The 26,115-nt window shown below is 43.7% G+C and overlaps 1 protein-coding gene across 4 annotated transcripts in view; it reads left to right on the forward strand.

Moving 5' to 3' along the window:
• ARHGAP25 (Rho GTPase activating protein 25) overlaps positions 1-26,115 on the forward strand; it is a 107,144-nt gene that overhangs the window by 32,282 nt on the left and 48,747 nt on the right. For 2 of the 4 annotated variants that reach the window (XM_053588887.1, XM_053588888.1), the window contains exons 2-3: positions 9,399-9,598; positions 21,328-21,415. In XM_053588887.1, coding sequence (XP_053444862.1) covers positions 9,399-9,598; positions 21,328-21,415 — 288 coding nt within the window. Of the gene's footprint in view, positions 1-9,019; positions 9,599-21,327; positions 21,416-26,115 lie in introns of all 4 variants that reach the window. The other 2 variants (XM_053588889.1, XM_053588890.1) reach the window with 1 other exon arrangement.

Here is a 26,115-nt window from a genome sequence, read left to right on the forward strand (position 1 = left end):
TGTGCAGGGGAAAAAAGCCTAATACAATTTCTTTCCTTAAGCCTAACAGAAACTGAAAACAAGTTGTTATTATACAAACGTTTCAAACATCAAGGTAGAAAGTATAATGAACCCCCACGCAGACTCATCAATGAAATGCAACATTCATCAAGATTTTGTCACATTTGCTTTATCTCTTTCTTTCTCCCCTTGCTCCTTTTCATTGGGGAGATATTTTAAAAACAAATCCCAGACATTACATATGTTTTTCTTCATGTTTAAGTGTGCATTTTTTAAAATATAAAAATTTTATCTTCTAACCACATTGCCCTGATCATACCTAACAGAATAAATCAATAATTTATTGGCATCATCTGTCCTATAGCAATAATGGATTTCTTTTTAATCGGGTTGTAGAATAAGAGAAACACAGTGTGACCTGGATCCTGGGCCCACCTCACAGCTAGCTTTAGTCATTGTTCACACTCTCAGTAGAGATAAAGGCTGACATCACTATTCCCAAAGACCAGTGTAGGCCCCAGGAACAGACAGGAGTGCCATCTGTTGAGATGGGCAATAGTGTGTAGCCTCCTCAAGGCCTGGCACTTGGTAATCTTGCCAGTCCTCGAGTGTTGCCCTGCAGGATTCTTGCCATGAAGAAGAGAGTCCATTTGTGCTTATTCGATACCAACGCTTCAGGCGTCCTCATGCACATGTGTAATTGTGAACCAGGAAGCACAACCTCTTACCTAAAACAAATAACAAGCTTTGACAATGGAAGCATCAATACTTCTAGTACTCTTCTTAATTTAACACACCACGAGTGTGCCGGGCAGAGCTCACTGTGCTAGTTATCCACCTGTCCTACCCTATGAGAACTGTTCTTCCTTACATTCATGACTCGAAAACTGGGTAACTTCCATAGGCAGTTACTGGCTGCATCATCCACCCCGTGCAAGTTCACCACCTGATTGCCAAATCTCCACTTCACCTTGTGCTGAGGGAGAGGCAGCTCCAGCGCAGCATTTAGTAGGAAGCATTCACAATTCTGCAAGCTTCTCGTTATTGCACGTGGCTTCCTGTTTTGCAAAGATGGGCCGAGAAGGCCTGGTAAAGTGTTGCAGCTGATGGAGACACATACGGACCTACAAGAGGCAACTGCACTCTAAATTCCTAAGAAACGTGAAAACATGAACACCAGAGTGGTGGCCCTGAAGAGGCACCGTGCCTTGCCCAAGTGAATTCTCTAGATGAAGTACAAAAAGCTTGCAAGACTTGTTGCTAGCTCAGGTTTTCAGAGCGTGCTCTCTCTCTCTCTCGATTTCTCTCTTTGTTTCTACTGCTACTGAGACAGCATCTTTGCCTCCTCCTGCAGAAGACATAGCTATCTGTGGTAAGCCACTTTCCAAAGCAGAATTTACTCTGTTATATTGAAATACTCACCTGCCCAGCAATGAAGCTATAGAACATGGAAAATGAAACCCTCTCAGCTCCTGGGTCTTGAGGCAGGCATTTGAGAATATGAATCAGGTGATATAAATTTGTCCCAAGGGTGAGTGTCCTGGGAAGGTGACGTTGTTTAATTTCAGGGTATAGAGAAAGCTCTTTTGCTGTCATCTGTCTCAACTTTCGAAGGGGCAAAGTTTTTCATACCAAACTTCAAAATGAAACTTAGAATAACAACAGCAATAAAAATCCAGGAGAGTCTTTATCCTAAAGTCTCAATGCCAGTTTTTACAAGAGAAAAGTTATAAAAGTTCTCCTCACCCCCTGTGTGATGGGGGCTTTTAAATGGAGGGCAGTTTACTTTAGAGACAGAAGAGGGATTAAGAAAGTGAGCCTGGAGGTTCTGAAGTCAAATGTTCTAATTTTCTTCTGGATGAATACCGAAGCTGTCATCCCACAGTCTGATGGGTGTGCGTGTGTGTGTGTATGTGTGTGTGTGTGGAGGGGGCGTTACATGCACGTACATGGGAACGGTGGGGCGAGGGTGCACGGATCTATGTTCATCATCTTCAGGAGGCAGGGGTGAGGGGCCTGTGTTCTAGAGGGCTCCCCAGTGACTCCCTTCTCTGCCATGGTGTGGCCTGAGCCTGGGTTCTCAGTCTCCCTTCTTCCGGCGCCTCAGCCATTCTGGGCTTTGGCCAGAACCCTTACGTCTCTTCACATGAGCTTGGATAGTGAGCTGATAAGACATGACAGAATGACCTAATATGGCCATTTTCCTGTTGGGGGTGTCAGCACAGCTTGGGTGGTGAGCTTGAGGTTTCAGTACCATTTCTCTGTCACTGTTTTCTCAAGGAGTGCTGAGCCTCGCAGAGCACACATTGGGCGGAAATAATAGCCAAAAGTTGCTTATGCGCAATATTGAGGCAAGAGGTGTGGGGCTGAGGCAGGTGCTTTGTGAGATAGATTAGGAGCTGTGGCTTTGTCCTCTGCCCAGAGGAAGGGTAGCACCATCTCTCCTGTCCCCTTCACTCTGCGCTCTGTAACCTTGTGACTTACTGCACAGCAATTTAGTTCCCAGTGCAGATGCCTCTCTGTAGTACTAGAACACATGTTCCTTTCTGGACTGTGTGGATTTTGGACTTTGAAATAAGATTTCCAGCCATTACCTGGAGCAAATCATTTCACCTCCATGAGCTTCAGTTCCTTGTCTGAAAAATGGGGTGACATTATGAATGTACCATAAAGAGCATGACCATTAAATGACACTAGCTGGGCAATGTGCTTCCACTGTGCCTGGCACATGGTAAGTCGTCTATAAGCAAATGTCAATATTCATTATTACTAGATCAGGGAATGGGCACAGTGAACATCTCTAGAAATCCTACAAGCAGGTGAATTGGTCAGTATTTGCTCCAAAGATAAAAGGCCTGGATGGTGGGCTCACATTTCTGTCTAAAATGTTTATTTTGTTCACTCAATAGATATAAATAGCACGCTTTTCTGTCTTGCATCTACGTTTATCTCCATAGCCTCAAGCTATAGTCTTCCCTCAATGCTAGTTTCCTTTTCTTTAGTTTCTGAACATCTATGATGTTGCTTTCCTGATCCAAGATTTTCATGTCACTCAAATCGCCTGGATTTCCCTTGAACCTCTCCCCCACCCCTCTCTCTTTCTTTTTTTTTTTTTATTGAGACAGAGTGTGACTTTGTTGCCCTTGGTAGAGTGCTGTGGCATCACAGCTCACAGCAACCTCAAGTTCTCGGGCTTAAGCGATAGCCTTGCCTCCCAAATAGCTGGGACTACAGGCGCTCGCCACAAAGCCTGGCTGTTTGTTGTTGTTGTTATTGTTGTTTAGCAGGCCTAGGCCGAGTTCGAACCCACCAGCCCCGGTGTATGTGGCCAGAGCCTAACCACTGAGCTACGGGCACCACGCCCCCTATCTCTTAATCCATAAGTTTGATCTGTCAAAACCAGAACTCTGGGGAAGCCTAAGGCGCTCAGTCCACCCTCACACTTCATCACAACCAGACCTGGACTCAGGGGCCTTGTTCTCCGATTTCTTTGCCTGCTTCCCTGAGGGGTGTCCCCAGTCTCTCCAGGCTGCATCTGCCTGACCTCACACGCCCGGGGCCTGGCGTGGTGCCTGGAGCATGCCCGGTGCTCGGTGAGAGCTGTGTGAATGGGCAGGTGAGGCCGCTGTACCTCAGCCACTCAAACCCAACCCCCAGGACGGTCTGTGGAGCCTTCTCCTCCTCAGCCTGCCCGTCTGCCTCGTGTACTCTTTCCTTTTCCATTTGCACCACCCTAGGGTACTGTGCACTGTCCAGCCAGTCTTCCTTTGTTCCACCTTTCTCCCTCCTTTCATCCCTGTCCTGCTTAATATCTTCTTTCTTTTCTCTCATTAACATATAATCCAGCCATACTTTTATAACAATACTAGTAATAATACCTTCCATTTAATACCCATGTTTCAAGAGGCAGACACCGGCTGGGACCTGTCCACCTGTCCTACTAATCCTTTCAGATTAATCACCCCACAGGGTACACAAATTATCACCATTTCACAGAGGAGGAAGCTGGCCCTCAGGGACAGACATGGCTGCCCAGAGGCTGCACGTGTCAGCATCCATGCCCTTCTGCACCTCTATCCCGCCTTCTCCATCAGGCGCTGGGGGAGGTGCTGGGATACAAGGATGAGCGAGGCCAAACCCCAAGGCGGCATCCCCGTCTTCTTAGAGTGCAAGTGGAGAGGGAAGACAGGGTATAAAACAGGGCAAAGCAAGGTGATGAGGGCTACAGTGGGCATGCGTCCCCAATGGGGGGCAGGGCCAGGGAGCGACTGAGTCTGGCTGGGCTGCAAAGGCTTCTCTGAAGTGAGTCTTGAAGGATGAATGAGAGTTTTCTAGCAGGTTGAATTGGATGTGGATAAGTGTGGGCTGGGCGGAGAGAATATTCCTGCAGAGGGAATAGCACATTGCCATGGTTAAGGTACAGGGTGGGTATGGAGGAAAAGCAGGAAGTGACGTAGGCAAGGCCACAGAGGACTCGCACTCCATAGTCGGGCGTTTAGCCTTCATATCTTAGGAGAGGGGTACTGAGGGCTGTGGGAGGCTCTTAAGCAGGAGAGTCACATGATCATATTTGTGTCATAAGCAATGTCATCTGTGCTGACTGCAGGAATGGGCTACTTTCTATTTTGGTGGGTTGTCTGGGAGAATGTCACTCACAGCACCTCCGAGAGCCTGGTGGTGGTGAAGCAGATCAGCACAAAGCAGGAGAATGGGGTGAAAGTGTGAATGGAGAGGTGTTAAGTGTACTTAGCAACATGGTGAGCTCAAGATTCCCGTGGGGGCACATCGAGCAGCTGGCTGCCTGGGTCTGCAGCTCAGGGGAAGGGGCTGGGAGAAGCCATGTAAGTTCAACTCCCTTTGTCAATCCATTCACGTGTGGTTCCCAAACTCATGCAGTCCTCATGTCAACATATGGAGAAACAGCTGAAATAGTTCCCCATCTTGGAAAAAACTTCTCACCTGCACATGAACAGCCGTCTAAAATATAGTAGAATCTAGACTGAGGCAGAACTGAGGGCAGATAGGACCGAGTGTCAACCTTAGGAGATTTTGTGATTATTTTGTGGGTTGGGGTCAGAAGATGGGAAGATGAAGAAAGGAAGTGATAATGTTTCTCAGCTGACTTCTCTGTTTGTACTTCCTTCTTTAATTTTCTCTTATTCCAGCATAGGGCCCCAAACTAGCTAACTTCTACTGCAGAAACCACAGCCCTGGCAATGTGGCTCTTCTTCCATTTCTCTTCATTCCCTTCTCGCACCCTCCCTCAACGGCAGACTAAAATTCAGCATAAACAGTTCAACTACATAACTTACCTGTATTTCATCATAGCCCTCCCTTGCTCAAGAACATGAAATGGCTCCCTATTACCTCCCAGATCAAGGTTGAATGCTTCACTCTGCACCTACAATCTCTTCTTCTCTGGGCCATCCCGTTTGATTTCACTGTTGGATGAAATACTGCCCCACCGTTGTGGTTCATTTCATCCCATGCTCTGTAATGACAGAGTAGGTTCCAGGAAGTGCAGACCTCTATCTGTGCTGTCCAGTACTGTAGCCACAAGCCACATGGGAACACTGAGCACTTGAAATGTAGCTGATATGACTGAGGAACTGAATTTTAACTTAATTTATTTAAACGTACACAGCCACTCAGCTAGGGGCTTCTGTACTGACAGTGCAGTGCTAGGAACTTGTTCTTTGTCTTCCAGAGTGAGTGTGGGTTTCTGACCTCACCGAGAGCCTCATTTCCCACTCACCCAGAGCATTCTGTAAACACCGAGCAACTGCCTTCCCGCCTTGCCTCCCTGGTCCTCCTGCAGCCCCCTCTCCGACCCACAGCCTACTTCAGACCTCCTTCCCAAAGGGCTGGGAACATGCATTCAGTGTACAATGCCTGGCTCACAGCAAATCTTATCACGCTTATTTTCATTATGAGAAATAGCTCCATTAATAGTAACAGATCTCTGTGTTTACTTTATCTGGAACAAGTCACACCCACAAAGAGAGGCATTTCAAAGAAGCTAACAAGGAAAGTTAGTCAAAACCAAGTCAAACTCAAGGTCCCGGGGCCTTTCTTCTCTGATATTTGAATCATCTCATGCTAGGCCTGGCTGGTGAGCACCCTGGAGGGCTCGGCACATGGAACAGAAAGTGCCCCTGTCTAATCGCTGGCTTGTCAGAGCCCCCATATTTCACCCCACCCCCATGTTTGGGCCTAATTCCAGCATGTTGGGGGTGGGTACTGAGCTGTCCCCACTCCCCAAGTTGTAAGGACAGCTCAGTAGCTACAGTCACACCAGCTATGGTGGGATGATAACAGGCATGACAGAAACACTGTTTGGAGGGACAGTGAGTGGTATGATTTGTGGATTATGAAGTATGGTCAGTCAAAGCCTTGGTCAAATGTAGGCAGACAAGTTGGCTGCCCTCCAGCCACAGGGCCCCAGAGCCCCTCTCGGCCAGCTCTGAGAGCATAGGATCTTCACAGCTACTCCTGCCTTGGCCAGGCCATTCTGCAGAGAAGCAGATGTTTCTAAGGGGATGTTTTTTGGTTTTGCCACAATGAAGCATGAAAATTTAACAGAACTAAGCACAGAATAATACCCGTTGTTGAGTTTTGCCACACGGAGCTAATTCTCTTTCACCTCTCCTTCTAGCTCCTGTGAACGCCATCCCATTCTTCAATGCTGTGGGAGACCCCCAGTTTCTCCTCTCTTCCACAGTGGTCCAAACAGTGTCTGTGGGCTTCTGGAGGTGCCACGAGAGGCCTGAGACCTTATAGCCACCATGTGGCACCTGACTGATTTCCACCCCTCATGAGTTAGAGGCACCACCCCGAAAGTCAAGGGAAGGTTCCTCACTGAGCAGCTTCCAGGAGGAGGCCCTCCCTGTCACGTCTCATGTTTCTTCTGGTGGATGGTCACAAAAGTCACTGTGATGGACTACAGAGAGGTGGGGACAAGGCCTCTGCCTTGGCCAGAATGCCTTACTCTCCCATTTTCCCAAAAAGTTAGTGTGTAAACCACCCATTTCCTTTCTGCCTACTCTGCCCTCTTTTTAGGATAGATAAGAGTCCTTGTAAGGTGTAGTCACTGAACTAGTGAGACCCACAGGTGTGTACAGTCTTCAAATTCCCTTTCCCCACTGCATTCTGCCAAACCTTTCTGTGGTTCCTTTTCAGGGGTTCTCAAACTTTTTAAACAGGGGGTCAGTTCACTGTCCCTCAGACCGCTGGAGGGCCGGACTGTAGTTTAAAAAAAAAAAACAAAACTATGAACAAATTCCTATGCACACTGCACATATCTTATTTTGAAGTAAAAAAACAAAACAGGAACAAATACAATCACACTGCTGCATGTGGCCCACAGGCCATAGTTTGAGGACCCCCGCCAAATCATTTACCCGGGCTTAGCCTTAGACCAAGTGATCAGCCCCAGAGTGGCTATCCCTTGAGTTACATATGGGAGACCTTGAAGGCAGCAGGTAAATGGAGCAAGATCTAAGATGATGTTCTTAACTAGGCTGCTGGTACTCACTGATTAAAGCACTTTGTAAGTGTGCAGCCAAATTGTCATCAAATATCAAAATGCTTTTCACTCCCTCTGAGTATATACACTCTTATGATGGGGTCCATCCAATGAGAGGTTGAATTAAATATGTCTTGCAACCTGACGTACAATATGGTATGGCCTCTCCAGGTCCCTGGTGGGAGATAAGGAGAACTACAAGCTGGACCTTAGGTATGAAGGTGTGTTAAAGAACACAGACCCCTTGGAAGGGTCAGGGAGCCCAGTTAGTGCAGAGTCCTTTCTAGCTATTTTGCAATGAGTGATGGATTAATGTGAGCATGGTCACATTATAGACCTATCAAGGTATCAATAGGTCTATTGGTATTATTTCTTCTAAGTGTATATTTGTGCCCATTACATTTCGAAGTGGAGACATTGAGGAAGCTTTCAAAAATAAGCCCCTGGTAACAGGAAATAAACTCATCCGTTGATAAAAATAATAAGAGTAACATCTGCTTATCTTTGACCAGGGACCGTGCAGTTTGTACATGTTAGTTTGTTTAATCTCCACAATTCCATATAGCAGGGTCCATTTTAATACCAATTTAACAAGCAAGGAAATTGAGGCTCCAGGAAATTGTTTCATTTATCAAAGGTTAAAGTGCTAGGAAAGGTAGACCTAGTCTCTGGTTAGGTGAGGCAGCCAGAGAGAAGTTGATGGCTTGATTCAGCTATGTCCTGAAGGTACTAGGACTGACAAAAGTTGGACGAAGGCATTGGAAATGGAGACTTCCTCCTGCAACATGTGGTGGAGGGAAAGGAATGCAGATGCTGGGTATTAGCAAGGGTGGAGGGCGGCACAAGGCCTAGGCGACAGGGAGCTCTAACCTGGGTTTAAGGTCACGGTGGAACTGGCTAGCAAAGAAGGAAGGTGAGGCTCAGAAGGAAGGTGTGGAATGGGGATGGGACAATCAATGAAGCACTGTGGGGGCAAGGAAAGGAGACAGTTGTCCTGGGTGGGGTTGCCATGGAGGCAAGGTATGGATGTGCAGCCCTGGACCCAACCCGATGATGGGCACAAGTCCTGTGTGAAAACAAAAGCCACTACGTGCAGTGGGTTGAGGGGTCTGGCTTCCAGTCCCATTTCTGAATTCTGTTGGCAATGACAACCATGGCCATGGGAGTGCGGCAAGGGTGACGTCCTTGTCCAATCAGAGTGCTGTAAGCACTGTCAGCAGGCAAAGGACAGAGTGGCACTCAGGACACTCAGCAGGAAAATACAGGAGGTGGGGACTCCCTTCAGGCTGGCTGCGTGGCCAGGGACCAGGGGCTTCAGCAGTATCTGTTGGGAGACTCTATTTGACAGGGAGGTCAGAGCTAACACAACTAGCTCCTCCTCAGAAGCAGCCGCTGTGGAAGAATGCCCAGGCCACTTCCGGCGGCCTCTGCAGCTGCGTGGGACTCACCCTGAACCCTCAGAGCGAGGCATTATTTTCTCCCCTCTCTTGTCAGATGCTGACTCCCACGCAGGAAAAAGGAAGCACCTTGTGTCAGATGCTGCGGCCACTTCCTCTTCAGAAGGCTCCAGCCAACCTTTCACTTTGCGGAATGAGAGGGCAGCCAGCGGTGCTGGACTGCGTGTGCACGGGGCCCCTGGCTCCCACCTCGTTTCTGGTCTTGGTCTGGCCCTGATCAGGAGCTGACCCCTGGCTGCCTCTCTGGCTCCTGGGGCGTTGTCTCTGATACAGATCTGTACCCTTGAACTGGACCTGACTGTGGCCTCAGCCACCTCTCGTACCACCCCCAGGGGTTCCCCTGTCGTCTCTCCACCCACTCTGTGCTCGCTGCCCCATGTCCCTCAGTCAGTCTGCCTGTCTGTTCCTCTCTACAGCTCGGTCAAGGAGCGTGATGACTGGCGAGCAGATGGCCGCCTCTCATCTGTCGTCCACCCCCAACCCTCTGGAGAGGCCCATCAAGATGGGCTGGTTGAAGAAGCAGAGGTCCATCGTGAAAAACTGGCAGCAGAGATACTTTGTGCTGAGGGCACAGCGACTCTACTACTACAAGGATGAAGAGGACACGAAGCCACAGGTACCAGCCTGGATGTTTGTCCCCATTAGTGACATGGCCATCCCTTTACAGGCTCGGAGGGGGCAGGCGTGGAGCCCACTGAGACTGCACTTAGACTCTCCCAGGCTTTCTCAGTAGGACTAGACACATCCATTTGAGAGAGGTCACTTTTGCCTTGTCACCATTTTCTAGACAGATAAATGGAGTTGTACAGGTGACACAGTAGTCCTGCAGGAAGCTCACAATGGAGACTGGGGAGTATCTTACATGCAGCTCTAGTTCAAGGCTCCCAGCACAGTGGTGATGGTGGTGATCTAGCTGTGGGAAAATTGATATGGCAGTTCACTGATTTGTTTATTCAAAAATATTGATAGAGCATTTACTACATGCCAGACACTGTTCTAGGTACTTGAAATCAATCAGTGAGGAAAATAGGTAAAAATCTCTGCCATGTGGAGCTTAGAATATTGGGGAGGAAAAGACAGAAAATAAGCAAAATAAATAAGGGAAGTATGTAATTTGTTAGAAAAAAAATATCTATGAGAGAAAAATAGAATGGGTTGAGGGAAGACCAAGAATCTGGGGAGGTGTTGCAGTTTTAGATAGGGTGGTTCAAATGACGTGAGGAAGAAAATGACATCTGAGCAGAGACTAAAAGGAGAGGAAATTAGCCAGGCGGGTCCCTAGACAAGATCCCGAGGCAGAGGGAACAGCCAGTGCCAAGCCTGAAGGCAGAAGGGGAGCCCGCCTGGCCTGTGAGGCGACTAGCAAGGAGGTCACTGGGTAGGGGGCGGGGTGGGGGGAGACAGAGCAAGTGGGTAGTGAGGATCAGAGAAGTGAGGGCAGGTTCAAGGGCTGGGGGCCAGATTGCCAGAGGCATTGTTGGCCCTTGCAAGAAGTTGAACATTTACATATTGAGTCCCTCAGGAAGGCATTGCAGGGTTCCAAGCAGAGAGTGGACATTTTTGGCTTATATAATAAAACAAAGGCTCTGGCTACTATGCTCACAGATAGATTGGGAGCTGGGGGAGGGGATGCAGGGACAAGCTAGGTAAGGGTTATGATGGTTAGAATCTCAGTGGGAGTTGTGGCCTGGAGGAAAACAGTCAGCTTCCAGATATGCTTTGAAAGTAGAGCAAACAGGATTTCCTAATGGGATGGATGAGGCTGTGAAAATGGACTTTGATTCTAATTCTTGGGCCCAGATGTCTTCTCTCCACCTTGCTGATTCTTCATGCCCTCTGTGGTGTGTGAGAGTGAAAGAGAGCACTATAACAATTATCCTGAGACCCCAGTGTAAACCAGATGTCTCGGTGCAATCAGCACAGCTGGTCACCTACCCTAGAGGTCACGTCTGTGGAGACAAAGGGTGGGCTGGGCCAGAAGGAATTTATTAGGGAAGACAGACTTTGGAAACTTTTGTTCTGAACCCAGAACAAAACTCCAAAAAAGGTGAGGATAAGAAGTTTGTGGGTATTAGGGGTAGATGGGACTAAAAGGTTTGGGAACCCGTCACACACCAGCAGGACTTGACTAAGCAGGTCCTCCACTGGAGGTCTCTGAGCAATCTGAGTATCTTCCCTGCAGAGGCCAGGAAGGGACCACAGAGATCCCACCACTGGGTTCATGCCCAGTGTCTTATGGGTGGTAATCAGACTTCCTTCTCTTTATGAACAACCCAGTCCTTATCAGAGGCAAGTAGTTTCAGGCTAAGACAGTGGTAATTGGTGCATTAAGACAAAGCAGCAAGTCTTCCTATCTGCAGAGTAAGGGAGATGACAATAATTCTTTGCTCATCCCAAATCTATGGAAAGAGTAGCTGGGTGGTGTTTGTTTCCATCGGGTGTAGAGGGTGAGCAGTACCTGAAATCAAAGATCATGTTCTTTTCCTGGCTTTGCCACTGCCTATCCATATAATTTAATTTTTCTGGACTACTCTTTCTTCTTTTATAAAATGAAGCAAGACTGCCTGGCCCAAACTTTTCACTGGATCAAATGATATGAAGCATGTTTAAAAAACCGTTTTGTAAAAACAAATTAATGTCAAAAGGTGAAATAAATATTTGAAGGTCCTTGCTTCTTCCCTGTACTTCTGAGAGGAAGAAACTCAAAGCCTTCTCAAGATTAAAATAGCTCAGGACTCAGAGACTTGGCGAGGGAGGAGTCACTCCTCTTTCCCCACCCCAGCCCTTGGAACCTGGAGGAGCACCGATCTGGGGAAATAAGACCTGCAGGCAAGGGAGAAAGCTCAGGGGAGGCTCCTGTTTATTAGGAGGCCTTGGAATCATGCCTTTTTGGGGGGTGGGGGTTGTTGCAGTTTGGCCCAGGCCAGGTTCGAACCCACCACCCTCAGTATATGGGGCTGGCACCCTACTCACTAAGCCACAGGTGCTGCCTGGTGAATCATGCCTTTTTCATGGTCTTTTTCTTGCTGGGAAGTGCACAAGGCTGTTCGAAGTCAAATGTTCCTTGACTCTCTGAGAAAATGTCACTAGGGCTAGAAAGCATTAAATCATGAATCTCAGCCACCTGTTACTAAACTTTGTATTTGATTAAATTATATATTTGTATTTACATGTAAAAAAAAATTAGCTCAGAATAATTAAGTAAAACTTCTTATGGATTTACAAGGATAGCTTCTTTTTAGGATATCTCTTAATATAATATATCAGATCAAATAGGTCAAGTAAGAAAAACCACTTAACCCCCTCAATAGATAACTGAAAAAAGCATTTGGTAAAATTTAATTCTTATTTCAGATATAAAAATAAAGCTTCTAGGAATACATTGATAATTTAGTAGAAGGAATAAGCGTATTTTACTGTATTAATATGTAAATATTGATTGCAAAGCTGTACATGCGCATGGTAGGAAATTTGGAAGATGCAGAAAAGCACAAAGTAGAAAATAAAAGTTATTCATAATTCCCTTAGTAAGAAATCGCCACCTAAATCCCCACTTTTTCTAGCCTTCCCTATACATATACATTTAGAAACTCATCTATTATAAGTGAAAATTAGTGTACTAACATTGTTTAACTAAAAACTAACAATATGTCAAGAATCTTGCTCCTTAGCATTAAATGATTCTATAATGTAATTCTTTTCATTATTTTATTTTATTTTTTAATTTCAGACTAATACGAGGGTACGTATAATCAGGTTACAGTGTATTTCTAAGGTAAAGTTCAAGGTGTACTGGAGTCTATCAGCCGGAAAGTGTGACATATATCTGTACATCATTCCTGTGGGGCAGGAACTTGATGAACCCTCTCCCCCCTTTCCCTTCTTTAATTTAAATGAGTTTTTTCTCTCATATGAACGCATAGTTTTAATCTACTAGTTTCAAATTAGTACTTAGTGTATACATGCTCGTTTTTCCATTCCAGTGATACTTTACTTAGGAGAGTGTTCTCCATGTTGTCACAAAAGATACAAAATATTCATCTGTTTAAAGGGATGAATAGTACCCATGGTATGCATCTACCACAATTTATTAATCCATTCACATGTTGAAGGGCGTTTGGAATTGTGAAGTGGGATGCTATGTACATTTCAGTGCAAGTGTCCTTATGGTAAAATGGCTTCTTCTTTTGGGTAGATACTTAGTAACGGGATTGCAGGATCAAATTGAAGGTCTACTTGTAATTCATTGAGGACTCTCCATACTTCTTTCCATAAAGGCTGTACTAGTTTGCAGTCCCACCAACGGTGCATGAGTGTTCCCTTCTCACAGCACCCATCTGTTGCCTTGGGACCTTGTGATGTAGGCTGTTCTAACTGTGATTAGGTGATATCTCAAAGTGGTTTTGAGTTGCATTTGTCTGATAATTAGAGATGATAAGCATTTTTTCATGTGTTTATTGGCCATTTGTCTGTCTTCAAGAGAAAAGATTCTGTTCATGTTTCTAGCTCAGTTTTTAACGGAGTTGTTTGCTCTTTTTGTTGTTGTTGTTGTTGTTGATTTGCACAAGTTCTTTGTAGATTCTGGTTATTATCCCTTTGTCAAATTTGTAGCATGCAAATATCTTCCCCTACTCTGAAAATAGTTTCTTTGCTTTGTTGGTTGTGTTCTTAGCTGTCCAATTTGATTGGGTCCCACTTATTTATTTTTACTGTTGCTCCAATTGCCTTTGGGATCTTCTTCATAAATTCTTTCCCAAGGTTAATATCATTAAGAGTTTTTCCCACACTGTCCTCTAGAGTTTTTATACTTGCTCGTGTCTCAGATGTAAATCTTTTATCTATCATGAGTTAAAATTTTTCCTAAGTGATGAGAAGTGATACTCTAGATTCAGTCTTTTACAAATGGCTAAGCAGTTCTCCCAGCACCATTTATTAAATAGGGATTCTTTTCTCTGAATGCTTTTGTTTGCTTTATCAAAGATCAGAGGACAATTATGAGGCTGATTTCGTCTCTATGTTCTCTATTCTGTTCCATAGATCTGTGTTTCTGTTTTAATGCCAGTACCGTCATGTTTTGATCACTATAGGCTTGTAGTATAACCTGAACCTGAAGTCTGGTAATGCAATGCCTCCAGATTTGTTCTTATTTCGAAGAATCAAGTTGGCTATTCCATTTTTTTTCTGGTCCCATATGAAACGTAGGTTTAAATTCATTAAAGTATGACATTGGAATTTTAATGGAGATTGCATTAAATATATAGATTTCTTTGGGTAGTATAGACATTTTAACAGTATCAATTCTTTGCAGCCACGAGCATGGCATGTTCTTCCATCTGTAACATCCTCTGCCATTTCTTTTCTCAGTGTCTCATAGTTCTCTCTGTAGAGATTCTTTACATCCTTCCTTAAGTATTTCATTTTCTTTGATGCCACTGTGAAAGGTATTATGTCTTTGGTTTAATTTTCAGCTTGCTTGCTGTTGGCATATAAGAAGGTTACTGATTTGTGAACATTGACTTTATACCCTGAGATGCTACTGTATTTCTTGAAAATTTCCAGGAGTCTCATGGTTGAGTCCTTGGGATTTTCTAAGCATAAGATCGTATCATCAACAAAGAATTTGAATACCCTGGATATCCTTGTCTTGCCTAATTGCATTGGTTAAGACTTCCAGCACTGTGTTAAGTAGTAAAGATGATAGTGGACATCCTTTTTTGGTGCCAGTTCTAAGTGGAAATGCTTTAAGTTTTTCTCCATTCAGTATGATATTGGCTGTGGGTTTGTCATATATGGCTTCCATAAGATTAAGAAATGTACCCTCTGGCTGAGCGCCCATAGCTCAGTGGTTAGGGCACTGGCCACATGCTCCAAGGGTGGTGGGTTTGAATCTGGCCTAGGCCTGCTAACCTCCCTCCACCAAAAAAATAGCCAGGCATTGTGGCAGGCACCTATAGTCCCAGCTTCTAGGGAGGCTGAGGCAAGAGAATCACTTGAGCCCTGGAGTTGGAGATTGCTGTGAGCTATGATGCCACATCACTCTACCGAGGGTGACAAAGTGAGACTCTGTCTCAATAAAAAAAGAAAAGAAAAGAAATGTACCCACTGTTCCAATTGTCTTAAGTGTTCTTATAAAAAAAGATGCTGAATTTTGTCAAATGCTTTTTCGGCATCTATTGAGAGGATTATAGGGTCTTAGGTTTTACTTCTGTTTATGTGGTAAATTATGTTTACAGATTTGCATATGTTGAACCAGCCAACCTGTTCAGGAAGAATTATTTTTTGATGTGTAGCTGAATTCTGTTTGCTAAGATTTTGTGGAGTATTTCGGCATTAATATTCATTAATGAAATTGGTCTGTAGTTTTCCTTTCTTGTTGTGTCCTTTGTAGTTTCAGTCTCAGGGTTACATTTGATTCATAGAAGGAGTTGGGAAGGACATCCTTCTCAATGTTTTGGAATAGGTTCTGAAATATAGGTGAAAGCTCTTCTTTGAAGATTTGGTAGAATTCTGGTGTGAAACTGTCTGGTTTAGGACTTATTTTTGTTGGAAGCTTTTTAATACTTGTTAAAATTTTGGTGCTTGGTATTGATTTGTTCAAGAAATCTATTTCTTCCTGGTTGATTTTGGGAGGTTGAGTCTAGGAAGATAGTGTGATTCTAGGAATTAGTCCATTTCCTCTGTGTTTTCAAATTTCTGGGCATAGAGTTTTTTGTAGTATTCAGTGAAGATCTTTTATATCTCTGTGTTATCTGTTGTTATTTCCCCTTTTTTGTTTCTATTTGAGCTTATTAGAGATCTTTCTTTTCTGTTTCTAGTTAATCTGGCCTAGGATTTATCAATTTTATTTATCTTTTCAAAGAACCAACTTTTTGTCTTGTTATTCTTCTGAATAGTTCTTTGTTTTCAATTTCATGTAGTTCTGAACTAAGTTCAGCTGTTTCTTTTCTTCTACTAGGTTTGGGATTGGATTGCTTTCTCTTTTCTAGTTCCTTGAGATGATTCATTCAATTGTTGATCTTTCTGATTTCTGGATGTAGGCATTTATATAATAAAATTCTTAAAGGTGGCAAAATATTGTATGGATGGTCTATAATTTATTTAATTAATTTTCTACTGTTGGAAATTTGGGCTGATGTTCATGTATTATTATCACAAATAAGAATTAAGTGGATAGCTTTATAGATTTTTCATACAGCCACAATTATTTAAGATTTAAAAAACTATTTAAAATAAAATACCATTATTATACCATCATTTAACTTTGTTATAAGATTTCTAGACATTGCAAATATCTAGAAATAAAATGTAAATTATAGACATGAGTTAAATTTTCGGGAAAGAGTAAAGGTAACATTTTCACATTACATTTTACACCATTTATTATTCCACTTGGATTAAATGCTTAAATGTAAAAAGTGAATTCATAAAAATACTAGAAGAAAAATGCAGATATCTGCATAATATCTGGGAAAGTGGGATTAAGTATAATAGCACAAAAGAAAGACTAATTTAATTTTATAAATAAAAATATACCTTAAAAAATAAAAATAAACCTAGAAGGCAAATAATAAACAGGAAAAAATTATCTATGTTCAAATATTGTAGTAAACAAATATTCTTAATATTTAAAGTTATTATTTCAAATCCTTAAGAAATGTTCAAACAGCTTAATAGAAAAAAGGACTATGATACAAATGAGCAATTTACCAAAGAAATGAAATGGCCACTAAACATATAAAACAAAGTTCAATCTCAGTAATAATTAAAGGCATACAATATAAGCTAAAAACGTACTCTTATCAAATTGGCAAACATTTTCCAGAAGTGTTGGTGGATGAGGACTAGGAAATAGGAATTCTTTTTCTTTTCTTTTTTTTTTTTTTTTTTTGTAGAGGCAGAGTCTCACTTTATCACCCTTGGTAGAATGCCTTGGTGTCACACAGCTCACAGCAACCTCCAACTCCTGGGCCCAGGCAATTCTCTTGCCCTCAGCCTCCCAAGTAGCTGGGACAATAGGCACCTGCCACCACAAGCACCCACCACAACATCCGGCTATTTTTTTGTTGCAGTTTGGCCAGGGCTGGGTTTGAACCTGCCACCCTCTGTATATGGGGCCAGTGCCCTACCCACTGAGCCAAGGCACCCCTGGAAATAGGAATTCTTATGCACAGCTGGTGGAAATGAAAATCCATACAACCTTTCTAGAGGGCAATAATGCCTTTCTAAAAATACAAACTTTTTGATATTTATTTATTCATTTATTTATTTTGAGACAGAGTCTCACTTTGTTGCCCTTGGTAGAGTGCCATAGTGTCATAGCTCACAGCAACCTCGAACTCTTGGGCTTAAGAGATCCTCTTGTCTCTGCCTTCTGAGTAGCTGGGACTTCAGGTGCCCACCACAATGCCTGGCTATTTTTTAGAGACAGGGTCTCCTTCTAGCTTAGGCTGGTCTTGAACTTCTGACTTCAGACAATCCATCCACCTTGGTCTCCCAGAGTCCTGGGATTACGGGCATGAGCCACCATGCCCAACCTGTACTTTTATATATCTATGCAATAGAATATAATTGAGACATTGATGTTCTAAATTAATACTTTTTGAAATGCAAAGATTTTTAAATATTATTGTCTTAAAGAAAAACAGTTTACAACAGAAGATGATGTATATATTAATTCCATTCTTGAAAAAAATTATGAATCTGTGTGTTAAAGGATCATCTTTGTGTACTGGGGTTACACATACTACTTTTAATTTCTTCTTTTTTGCTTATTTTGTAATATTTTTACAATTAAAATATAATGCTTTGTAAATTTAAAAATATCCATACATCCTATTCCTCAAGAAATCAAAAAGCATAAATATACTAATAATCTTGGAGCAGTCAGATGAAGAGAGCCTTCACATACACTGAGAATAGTGTGTGTAGGTTGGTACAACCTTTCTAGAAAGCCATTTGGTCAGATTTTCTAAGAGCCAAATAATCATCAATGCCAGTGATTCTGGTTCTAAGATCCTTTACAAAAAATAAATAAATAAATAAATAAAATAAAAGATATGCACTGCTATTTATGTTGAGGAATCTTGGACCTAGTGTCCAACAGAAGAGAATAGTTTAAAAAATTGTGTAATCCTATATGTTCTACACTTTTCTGTATGTGCTTTTTGGGAATCTTGTGGCTCTATAGAAGGCAATCTGTGCATTTCTTTTCCTCCATGTTCTCAGAAAGATCGTATGTAGCCTAGCTAGCTCTAATAGCATAATGTTCTGTAAGTCCATGATCTAGCTTTATATAACCCAGTGCAAAATCCTCTTTGTCAGGAAAGTTATTTAAAACAGAATCTCGGAAAATTGCCCTCAAGTTTCTGCTCCAATCACAGTTTCAGACAATCCTAGCTTAGTAGGGTAAGCCGATTGTCCCAATACCTCATCCCCTTGTTTTCTGAAAAGGTAACCCAGGTGGTTGTCTACCAGTGGTGTGCCAATAAACATCTAGACAGTCATATGCCAGTGGCTGGGTCAGGGACTAACCCCACCGAAGTGGGGGTTGTACATCTGTTTAAGCAGGACAACAGGATATGCGAAAACAAACCACAAACCATCAGTGGTGGGGTCAGTCCTTGGCCCTTTACCCCCTCCCCCCATCCTACCATTGGTTTTTGACAACCAGCTCTCTGGTAGGGAGTTGATTGAAGTGCAACATGTGTTAATTTCTGTGGTGCAAATACTTCCATTGTGATTGATGTAAACTACGAATGTCCTATCACTGAACCCAGAGTTGAGAAAATATGTGCAATAGTGCAACATGATACAGAATTTCCACCACACATACATAGCAGATATAAATAGACACAACAGCAGAAATAACAATCAGATACAGAAAATAATTATGAAGTCATAAATTTTGAGTATCATTACCTTTTTTAATATAAACTATTTCATTGTAAGTTTATAGAATTTAAATTCTGCCATTTCTAACAACTGGCTCACAGAACTCCTGACAATGTAACAGTTAATTGTCCTGAACCAACATAAGCATTTTGAAAAATGTTGTCGTTAGGAACTGGGCTATAACTGACTTATAGATCAACTTATATTTGGATTTCTAGCACCCCACTGCCATAGCTGCCTCCCCTGCTCTGTTGCTATGGCACTGTGGCCTCCATCATAAGCTTCTCCCTCCTTCCTTCTTTATACAGAGCCCACCCTTGCAAAGTGGGCGATAGTGGTTCTCAGCAACCTGGGCCCTTCTTCCTTCCATGTCAACGGACCCACCCTCAACCTCACTTGTGTCTCTTCTCACCTACCTTCTTCTATTCATTTATGAAGTCCAAGGCTTTCATTCTCAGCGCAGGTAGTGGGGAGGGAAGGCCTACAATTAGTCACTAACCTATTGGTGCTAATAAGTTTAACTCTGGTTGTCACTTCTTCTGGCAAATGGGACTTGTAAGTGAAGCCATATTTGTAATTCTAGAATCACACTGACTGAGGTTTCAATCGTAGCTTTCCTAAGAGTTAGTAATCAATTTTGTAATGTTGGGTCTGCTAATTAACCTCTCTGAGCCTTACTGCCTCATCGCTCCAATGGGGAAAATAACAGTTCTTCTCTCCCAGAGCTGTTAGGAAGATTAGATATGCTAGCACCTCCAAGGTGATCAGCACGGACTAACTGCTTAATAAATGGCATGTATATTTTTAGTATTTTATTTTTGCCATCTTCTGATGAAATGATTTGGGGTATCAATGGCGGTTTAGAGAGAGGAACTTAAGGGAAGCAGGCACCAGGGAGATTGCACCTTCCTCCTCCTGCGAGGCTGTGCTCTTTCCTGTCTAGAAGTAACACGGCCTTTAATTCTGGTGCCAAAGCTCATCCAAAGTAGCCCAGCAGCACAAACACAGGGTCACTTTGAGAGCATTGATATAATGTACTGAAGATGGTGAGGGCCATGGAGTTAAAGGTTATCTTTTAGTAATAAAATCAGAGATTGTAGAGGAATTGCAGAATTCCATTTCCTAGGCAGATTCTTTTCCCCTTCTCCTCCTCTTCTTTTCCTTTCCCCTCTCCTCTGTCTCTCCCCCTTACTTTTCCTCTCATCCTCATGCTCCCCTCCTTTTCCCCTTACCCCTGTATTCTTCCTTCCTTCTTCCTGTCTTCTTCTCCTTCATTCTTACACATTTTTATTTCTAGACCTTTAAGAAACATTTATCTTTTCAGGGTCCTGAGCAGATTTTACCTCTGAGATTTCCTTTCACCCTTTGCCTTTGGAGTGTTCTCTATCGCCAATCCTCTCCACTTTATTCTGGAATCAAGACGCACGTGTTTACTCAACCCAGAAGTTGCTACCCTGTTTCCCCAAAAATAAGAAGGTGTGCTCCCAAAGATGCGCTAGGTCTTATTTTCAGGGGACATCTTATCTTTCCTGTAAGTAGGTCTTATTTTTGGTGGATGTCTTATTTTCGCGGAAACAGGGTACCTTAGACATCCACTGAGATGTAATGAGGAGTAACTAACTCCAGTACAGTTTCACTGCATCCCTTTACACGGTCACTCAGCCTTTCCTTGTCTGCACAGTGGCAGTGATAAACTAATAAATCTTGCCAAGCTCTTGCTAAGGAGCTATTGCAGGGCCTAATGAGCTGTCACATGTGAAAGAGTGCAGTGAGTGATGAAGCCGCTGCATGCACAGGCTGGAAGTGATTGCTTCTCTGCTAACATACTTGTGTGTAAGGAGTCACACAGCCCAGTGAACCTGCACACCCCTCAAGGAATTGGGGGTAGCAATGGGGTTAAGGTGACATTTCCCACTGCCTTGACTATGAGGAGAACTGGTTTTGGACTCACTTCTCGAATGAGCTGCCTTTTTGCCACTTACTGGCTCTGTGACCTTGGGCAAATTACAGAACCTTTCTGATCCCCAGTATTCTCACTTGTAAACGGACACAACAACCTCCTGCAGAAAGGACTAGATGCCCCAGTCCCACTAAGGGCCACTGGTCAGTTCTGACTGCATCCTCCACAACCTGCTAGGTAGTATGCCCTCCCACCCCAGTCTCACAAAGACCAAGCGTCTGCATTGCCCTTGAACTCGGGTCCTTATTGGGACCAAGTCCTCTCTCTGGGCACCTCGCTTGCTCTCTGGGAGCTGCCACTAAATTTCCCCAGCGCCTGAGTAGCAGAAGGGCCCCCAAAAGACTGGCTCCTGGATCCTGGATCCTGGCTTCGCATCTTCTCTGCACTTACACGCCTCCCGTCCCACCTTTATCCTTTCTGTTCTCCAACTTAATTATGGTTCACAGGTGATAAAACTGCTGCTCTTCTAAAAGGCCTGACTTCTGATCTTTCAGGGCTGCATGTATCTCCCAGGAAGCACGATCAAGGAGATTGCCACAAACCCAGAAGAAGCTGGGAAGTTTGTCTTTGAAATCATTCCGGGTAGGTGACGAAAGTTGGCACCAAAGTGTATTCCATACCTGTTTTACTTCTGTGTCCTAGACAGCAAGCAGTCTTCAGTGAGTCCTTCAACCAACTCACCAACCAGCCTATTAAGAACACACAGTGGTTCCATAGCTAATGGACCAGTCCTACTTCACTAAATAGTGTCAAGTATTTGAATAACACCTGTGAACCAAGGGGCTGTGCGTTCAGCTCGACCCTGTGAGCACTTCACGAGTGCATGCCTGGACCCTGGCAATGCGCGAGGCACTGAACCACTGATTAAAAAAAAGTGAGTCTTCTCTCCTCACTAACATGAGTTCCGTCTCTAGAAGGTGAGTGGGTGGGACATTTAAATTAGGCAGTAAAATAGAAATTGAACCATATGAAATTGCCATTTTGGTGAGTCAAAAATGGTGAAAAGTCAGCAATCTCATATGATTCAATATGACTTAATGAGGAATGACAGCTCCCACTTGGTGTGCACCTAGCAGGTGTTAGGCGCTGCCATCACCTACTACATATGGGAGCAGTACATAGGAGGGCATTTCCTCCCATCCCAGAGTTACCCTCCTCTAGTGCCTTTGCCACAAGGGGAGTTTGGCTGCTGCTTCTGAATCTGCCATGCTGAGGAGCTTTTCCCGGCCTCCCTGCCTCTTGCTCCTACCCCATCCCTGCTTAGAACTCCAGGACTGCCCATCTAGCCATGCCTTACTGCACTGCAGGGAGGCCACAGCTCCTCTGAGTGCCCCTGCCCGTAATTCTCTCCTTCCCACTTACACAAGCTGTGTCCATAAGAAAGTTCATGGAAAAGGCAGGGTAGCACACAGCTTAGAAGTGCTCAGTCTGCAGCCAGCTGCCCTGGTCCTTCTCCTGACCCTTACTGTTTGTGTAACAGGTTGCTTAATTTCTCCCTGCCTCTGTTTGTCTTTAAAAATGGAGTCAGTGATCATAACAGTGAGAGTTAAATAAAGAAATCTATATGAAATATTTGGTGTAATGCCTATGGTAAATACCATGTAAGTGTTGGATGTCTTGGGAATAATTAGAGGGAATTAAAATGCAGGAAAAACATCCTAAACCTGACTATGACTGTTTATAGAGAACCAAGAAATGAAATTGTTGTAGTCCGCAGGTGTTCCCCTCAGGGGTCCTCCTTTGCTTTGTGATCTGAAGGTAAGACAAAAGAGATTGCTTTTTCAATCTCTCCTCTCTAGGAAAGTCCCACTCTCTTCCCAGAAGGGTTCTTCTGGTCTTAGGATCCCTCTCCCAGTACAATTTATGGGACACAACCATCCCTGGCAACACGTATCCTAAAACCTGAGTTTTCAATCTAGGAAAACCCCACTGAGAGCTGCAGCTGAAAATTCACTGTGGACTTTCACCAAACGTGCATTATCCTCCTACATTGCTGTGGCATGGGAGGGAGGATTTCTTGTCTTGTTATCACTAATGCTTGTAGCAGTCTCCTGGGCTGCTGGGGAAATTCTTGAACAGATTCTCTCTCTCTCTCTCTCTCTCTCTCTCTCTCTCTCTCTCTCTCTCTCTCTCTCTCTCTCTCAGAGGCTCATAAGGACAAATGTAAAGCAACAGAACAACAGTAAAGTAGGAAGCCCTTTTCCTAAAGTCACCACTGTCTTCCAAGTCTACTCTCCATCTAAAGCGAGACATCCTTTATGTGAGGATGTAGAGAATTTTTAGTTCCTCCTTTCGTCATTCTGTTATGCAAGGGGCCACTGCTGGTGCAAGAAATGGGCATCCTAGTCAGAGTTATCTATGAGCACCAGTTTTAATTGCACAAAGCCTACATAGAAATGTTTAATAGTAATTATGCTAGGTGTTTCTTTTAATTGGGGGCAGGCAACAATTTAGAGCAAACTTCCCTCTCCTCCTAGCCTCTAGCAGAGTAAGTATCAGTATCTGCTCTCCTCCTACCCCAGGGAGTCACCAGGGATAGGTAGGTAGGTTGTCCCTTCCATTGCATGCATAATCTCATTTAATTCTCACACCACTTTCAAAGCTGCTGTCATTCATTTATACAACAAATTTGTTGAGCACCTGCTCCGAGCCAGGTACTATTGCAGAATCAGGGATCCCACATTTATAACATTGTTAGGGGTGGGGGGTTGCCGAGAGGCTGGCAACAAACTGAATAAATGAGTAAATCATGTGGTTTCTCTTATGGGATAAGTACCATGGAAAAAATTAAAGCAAAGAGAGAAAACGTGGCTGAGGCGGTTGGTTTGTTGTTCCAAACAGAGCCCACAGAGTGTGTGTCAGTGACAGGGAGACCTTTGGCAAAGATCTGAAGGAGCCGACAGAGTGAGCTGAGGGCACATCTGAAGGCAGTGTGTTCCAAGGAGGGGAACATCAGTGCAAAGCCTATTTTGTGCATGAAGGAGGCTAGTGTGGTTGGATGGAGTGATGTAAAGATAAGAGTGGGGGACTTGGTTGGTTGGGCACAGGTTGTATAGGCGCTTGTAGGCAGTCGAAAGGACTTTGTTGTGAGATTTTGAGCAGAGGAGTGACATAATATGACTCAACTCATGTTTTAAAGCTCTTCTGAGTTGAGAGTAAAAAATAAGTAGTGGAGGCAAGAGCAGAGCAGGGAGAGTGCTGAGGAGGCTCTTAGAAGAAGAGCAAGTCAGAGCCAGCAAGGAGAGGGGGCTGAGAAATAAGCAGTTTCTGATGGAGTTAGAAAGGACTGCATGTGACGATGGATTGGATGTGGGAGAGAGACAGCAAGATGGACTCCAAGGCTTTGGCCTAAACAGTGGGAAAGGTAAGATTTGCTGGTATTTGCTAAGATTTGTTTGTTTATTATGTGTGTGGGGGGGTCGGTTGAGTGGGAGGATTAGGGCTTCAGTTTTAGACGTATGTGGTATTAAGTAATCATCTCAAGTGTTCTAAGGAAACTGATGCTCAATATAATTTAGCTGCTGCTGCGATAGAGTTAGGACAGGATATAAGGGATTATAGAGTGGGGAGCCCCACACACACACTCAATTTGGAGTACAGAGAGAAGACAAGGTTCCTAGACAAGATAACATTTGAGCCAGGTTTTAAAGAATGGGTAAGAGTTCCCTAAGTAGGTTAAGAAAAGAAAGGAGGGAAACAGCCTAATAAGTAATACATGTTGGACAGGCTATATTTAAGTCAAAGAGAGTATGTCCTTAAGGGCAGAGTTACTGTTCATGGGCTTTGCATCAATGCCAGGCAAATGCCCTCAGAGAAAGCCTATTCCCAGCACCCCAATTATGCTCAAACACTTACTTGGACTTATATTAACATCACTGAGCCTCCCCTTCTTTCATCTTTTGAGGCAACCTGATTCTGAATCTACCATGTCATCACATCATCACTTTTCCTGAGTAGAAGGGTCAGTCCATGGAAGCCTTGGCCATTCAGGGACATCCTGAGAGTTGGGTGTTTCGCAGTGGGGTTGCTCGTGACTGAAGAGAATTTATCTCCCAAGAAACAGGGGAAACTATGAAGGCATGTTTTGACAACATAGTGGACAGGGACAGTAAGGCATTGTGGGAATGTTTTCCAGATAAACTTTGACCAAGGTCAAATTTGGAAGCGATGTGAGCTAGTGAAATCTCCCTTGGGAGCAAGGAAGCCAGTGGCCTAGTGCCCTTGCCCGGCACTTCACTTCCTGGATAATAATGAGCAGGTACTTTTGCCTCTCTGAGCTTCAGGTCTATCATCTGTGAAATGGGAAATACTAACTTTCCCATTCTACTTCCAAGGCATATTGTAATTCCTAGGGTATGTTCACGTTCTGTCCTGAACACTTTTTACTTCTCACATTACCTCTGGAAACACCCAGCTCTCCAGATGTTCCTGAATGGCCAGGGCTTTCACAGAGGGACCCTTCTGGTCAGGAGGACTGATCACCCAGTGACAAGATGGATTCAGAATTAGGTTTTCCCAAAGGGTGAAAGAAGGTGAGGCTCAGTGATATTAACATAGGAGATCATAACCTAAGGGAACTTGATTATCTTGTGTTTCCCTGCAGGAAAGTATAGGTTTGGGCCCAACCGTTTAGCTAGAATAGGCTCTCTCTGAAGGAAGTGGCCTGCCATTGTGAGAGGAATGGATTGATGTTTTAAAGGGCACTTTGGAATTTAACAGTATCTTATAGTTTGAAAGAGATCACTATTATTTTCTTGTCCCTCCTAAGATCTTTTTTTTTTTTTAACCAACTAAAGCAAATTCCAACTTTGCCGATTTCTACTTGCAAGGAGGTCAATGGGAGATGCGAAAGTTCTAATCTTGTATCTGCTACTAACTCCATGGTCTAAAACCAATGTTTGATACTTTTTCCTCTCTTGCTTTCCCCTCCTTTCCTCCCTCCCTCCCTTCTTCCTTTCTTTCATCTCTTCCCCTCATTCTTTCTTTTGGTCTTCTCCTCTCTTTTCACTCCTCCCAACCTGCCTCCTTCTCATTTCTCCCATGTTCTGTCCATTTGAGAACATCAATCCAGGGAACAACGCACATGTCTATAATCTCAGGTTTAGTGGTAAAGTCCTAACAAGTTTTGTGTGTTCATTAACTGAGTATTGAGAACCTCCCATTGCAAGGGTTTGCGTGGTCAAGAGAGCAGTAATCTGAACAGAAAGTGACAATTTTATGAAAAACGTTCACACATGTGCTCATTGTCTCTCCCTCTGAGGTTGTCACCCCCTTCCCCACCC

Source organism: Nycticebus coucang, chromosome 4 (genome assembly GCF_027406575.1).
Source record: "Nycticebus coucang isolate mNycCou1 chromosome 4, mNycCou1.pri, whole genome shotgun sequence".
NCBI classification, from domain to species: Eukaryota; Metazoa; Chordata; class Mammalia; order Primates; family Lorisidae; genus Nycticebus; species Nycticebus coucang.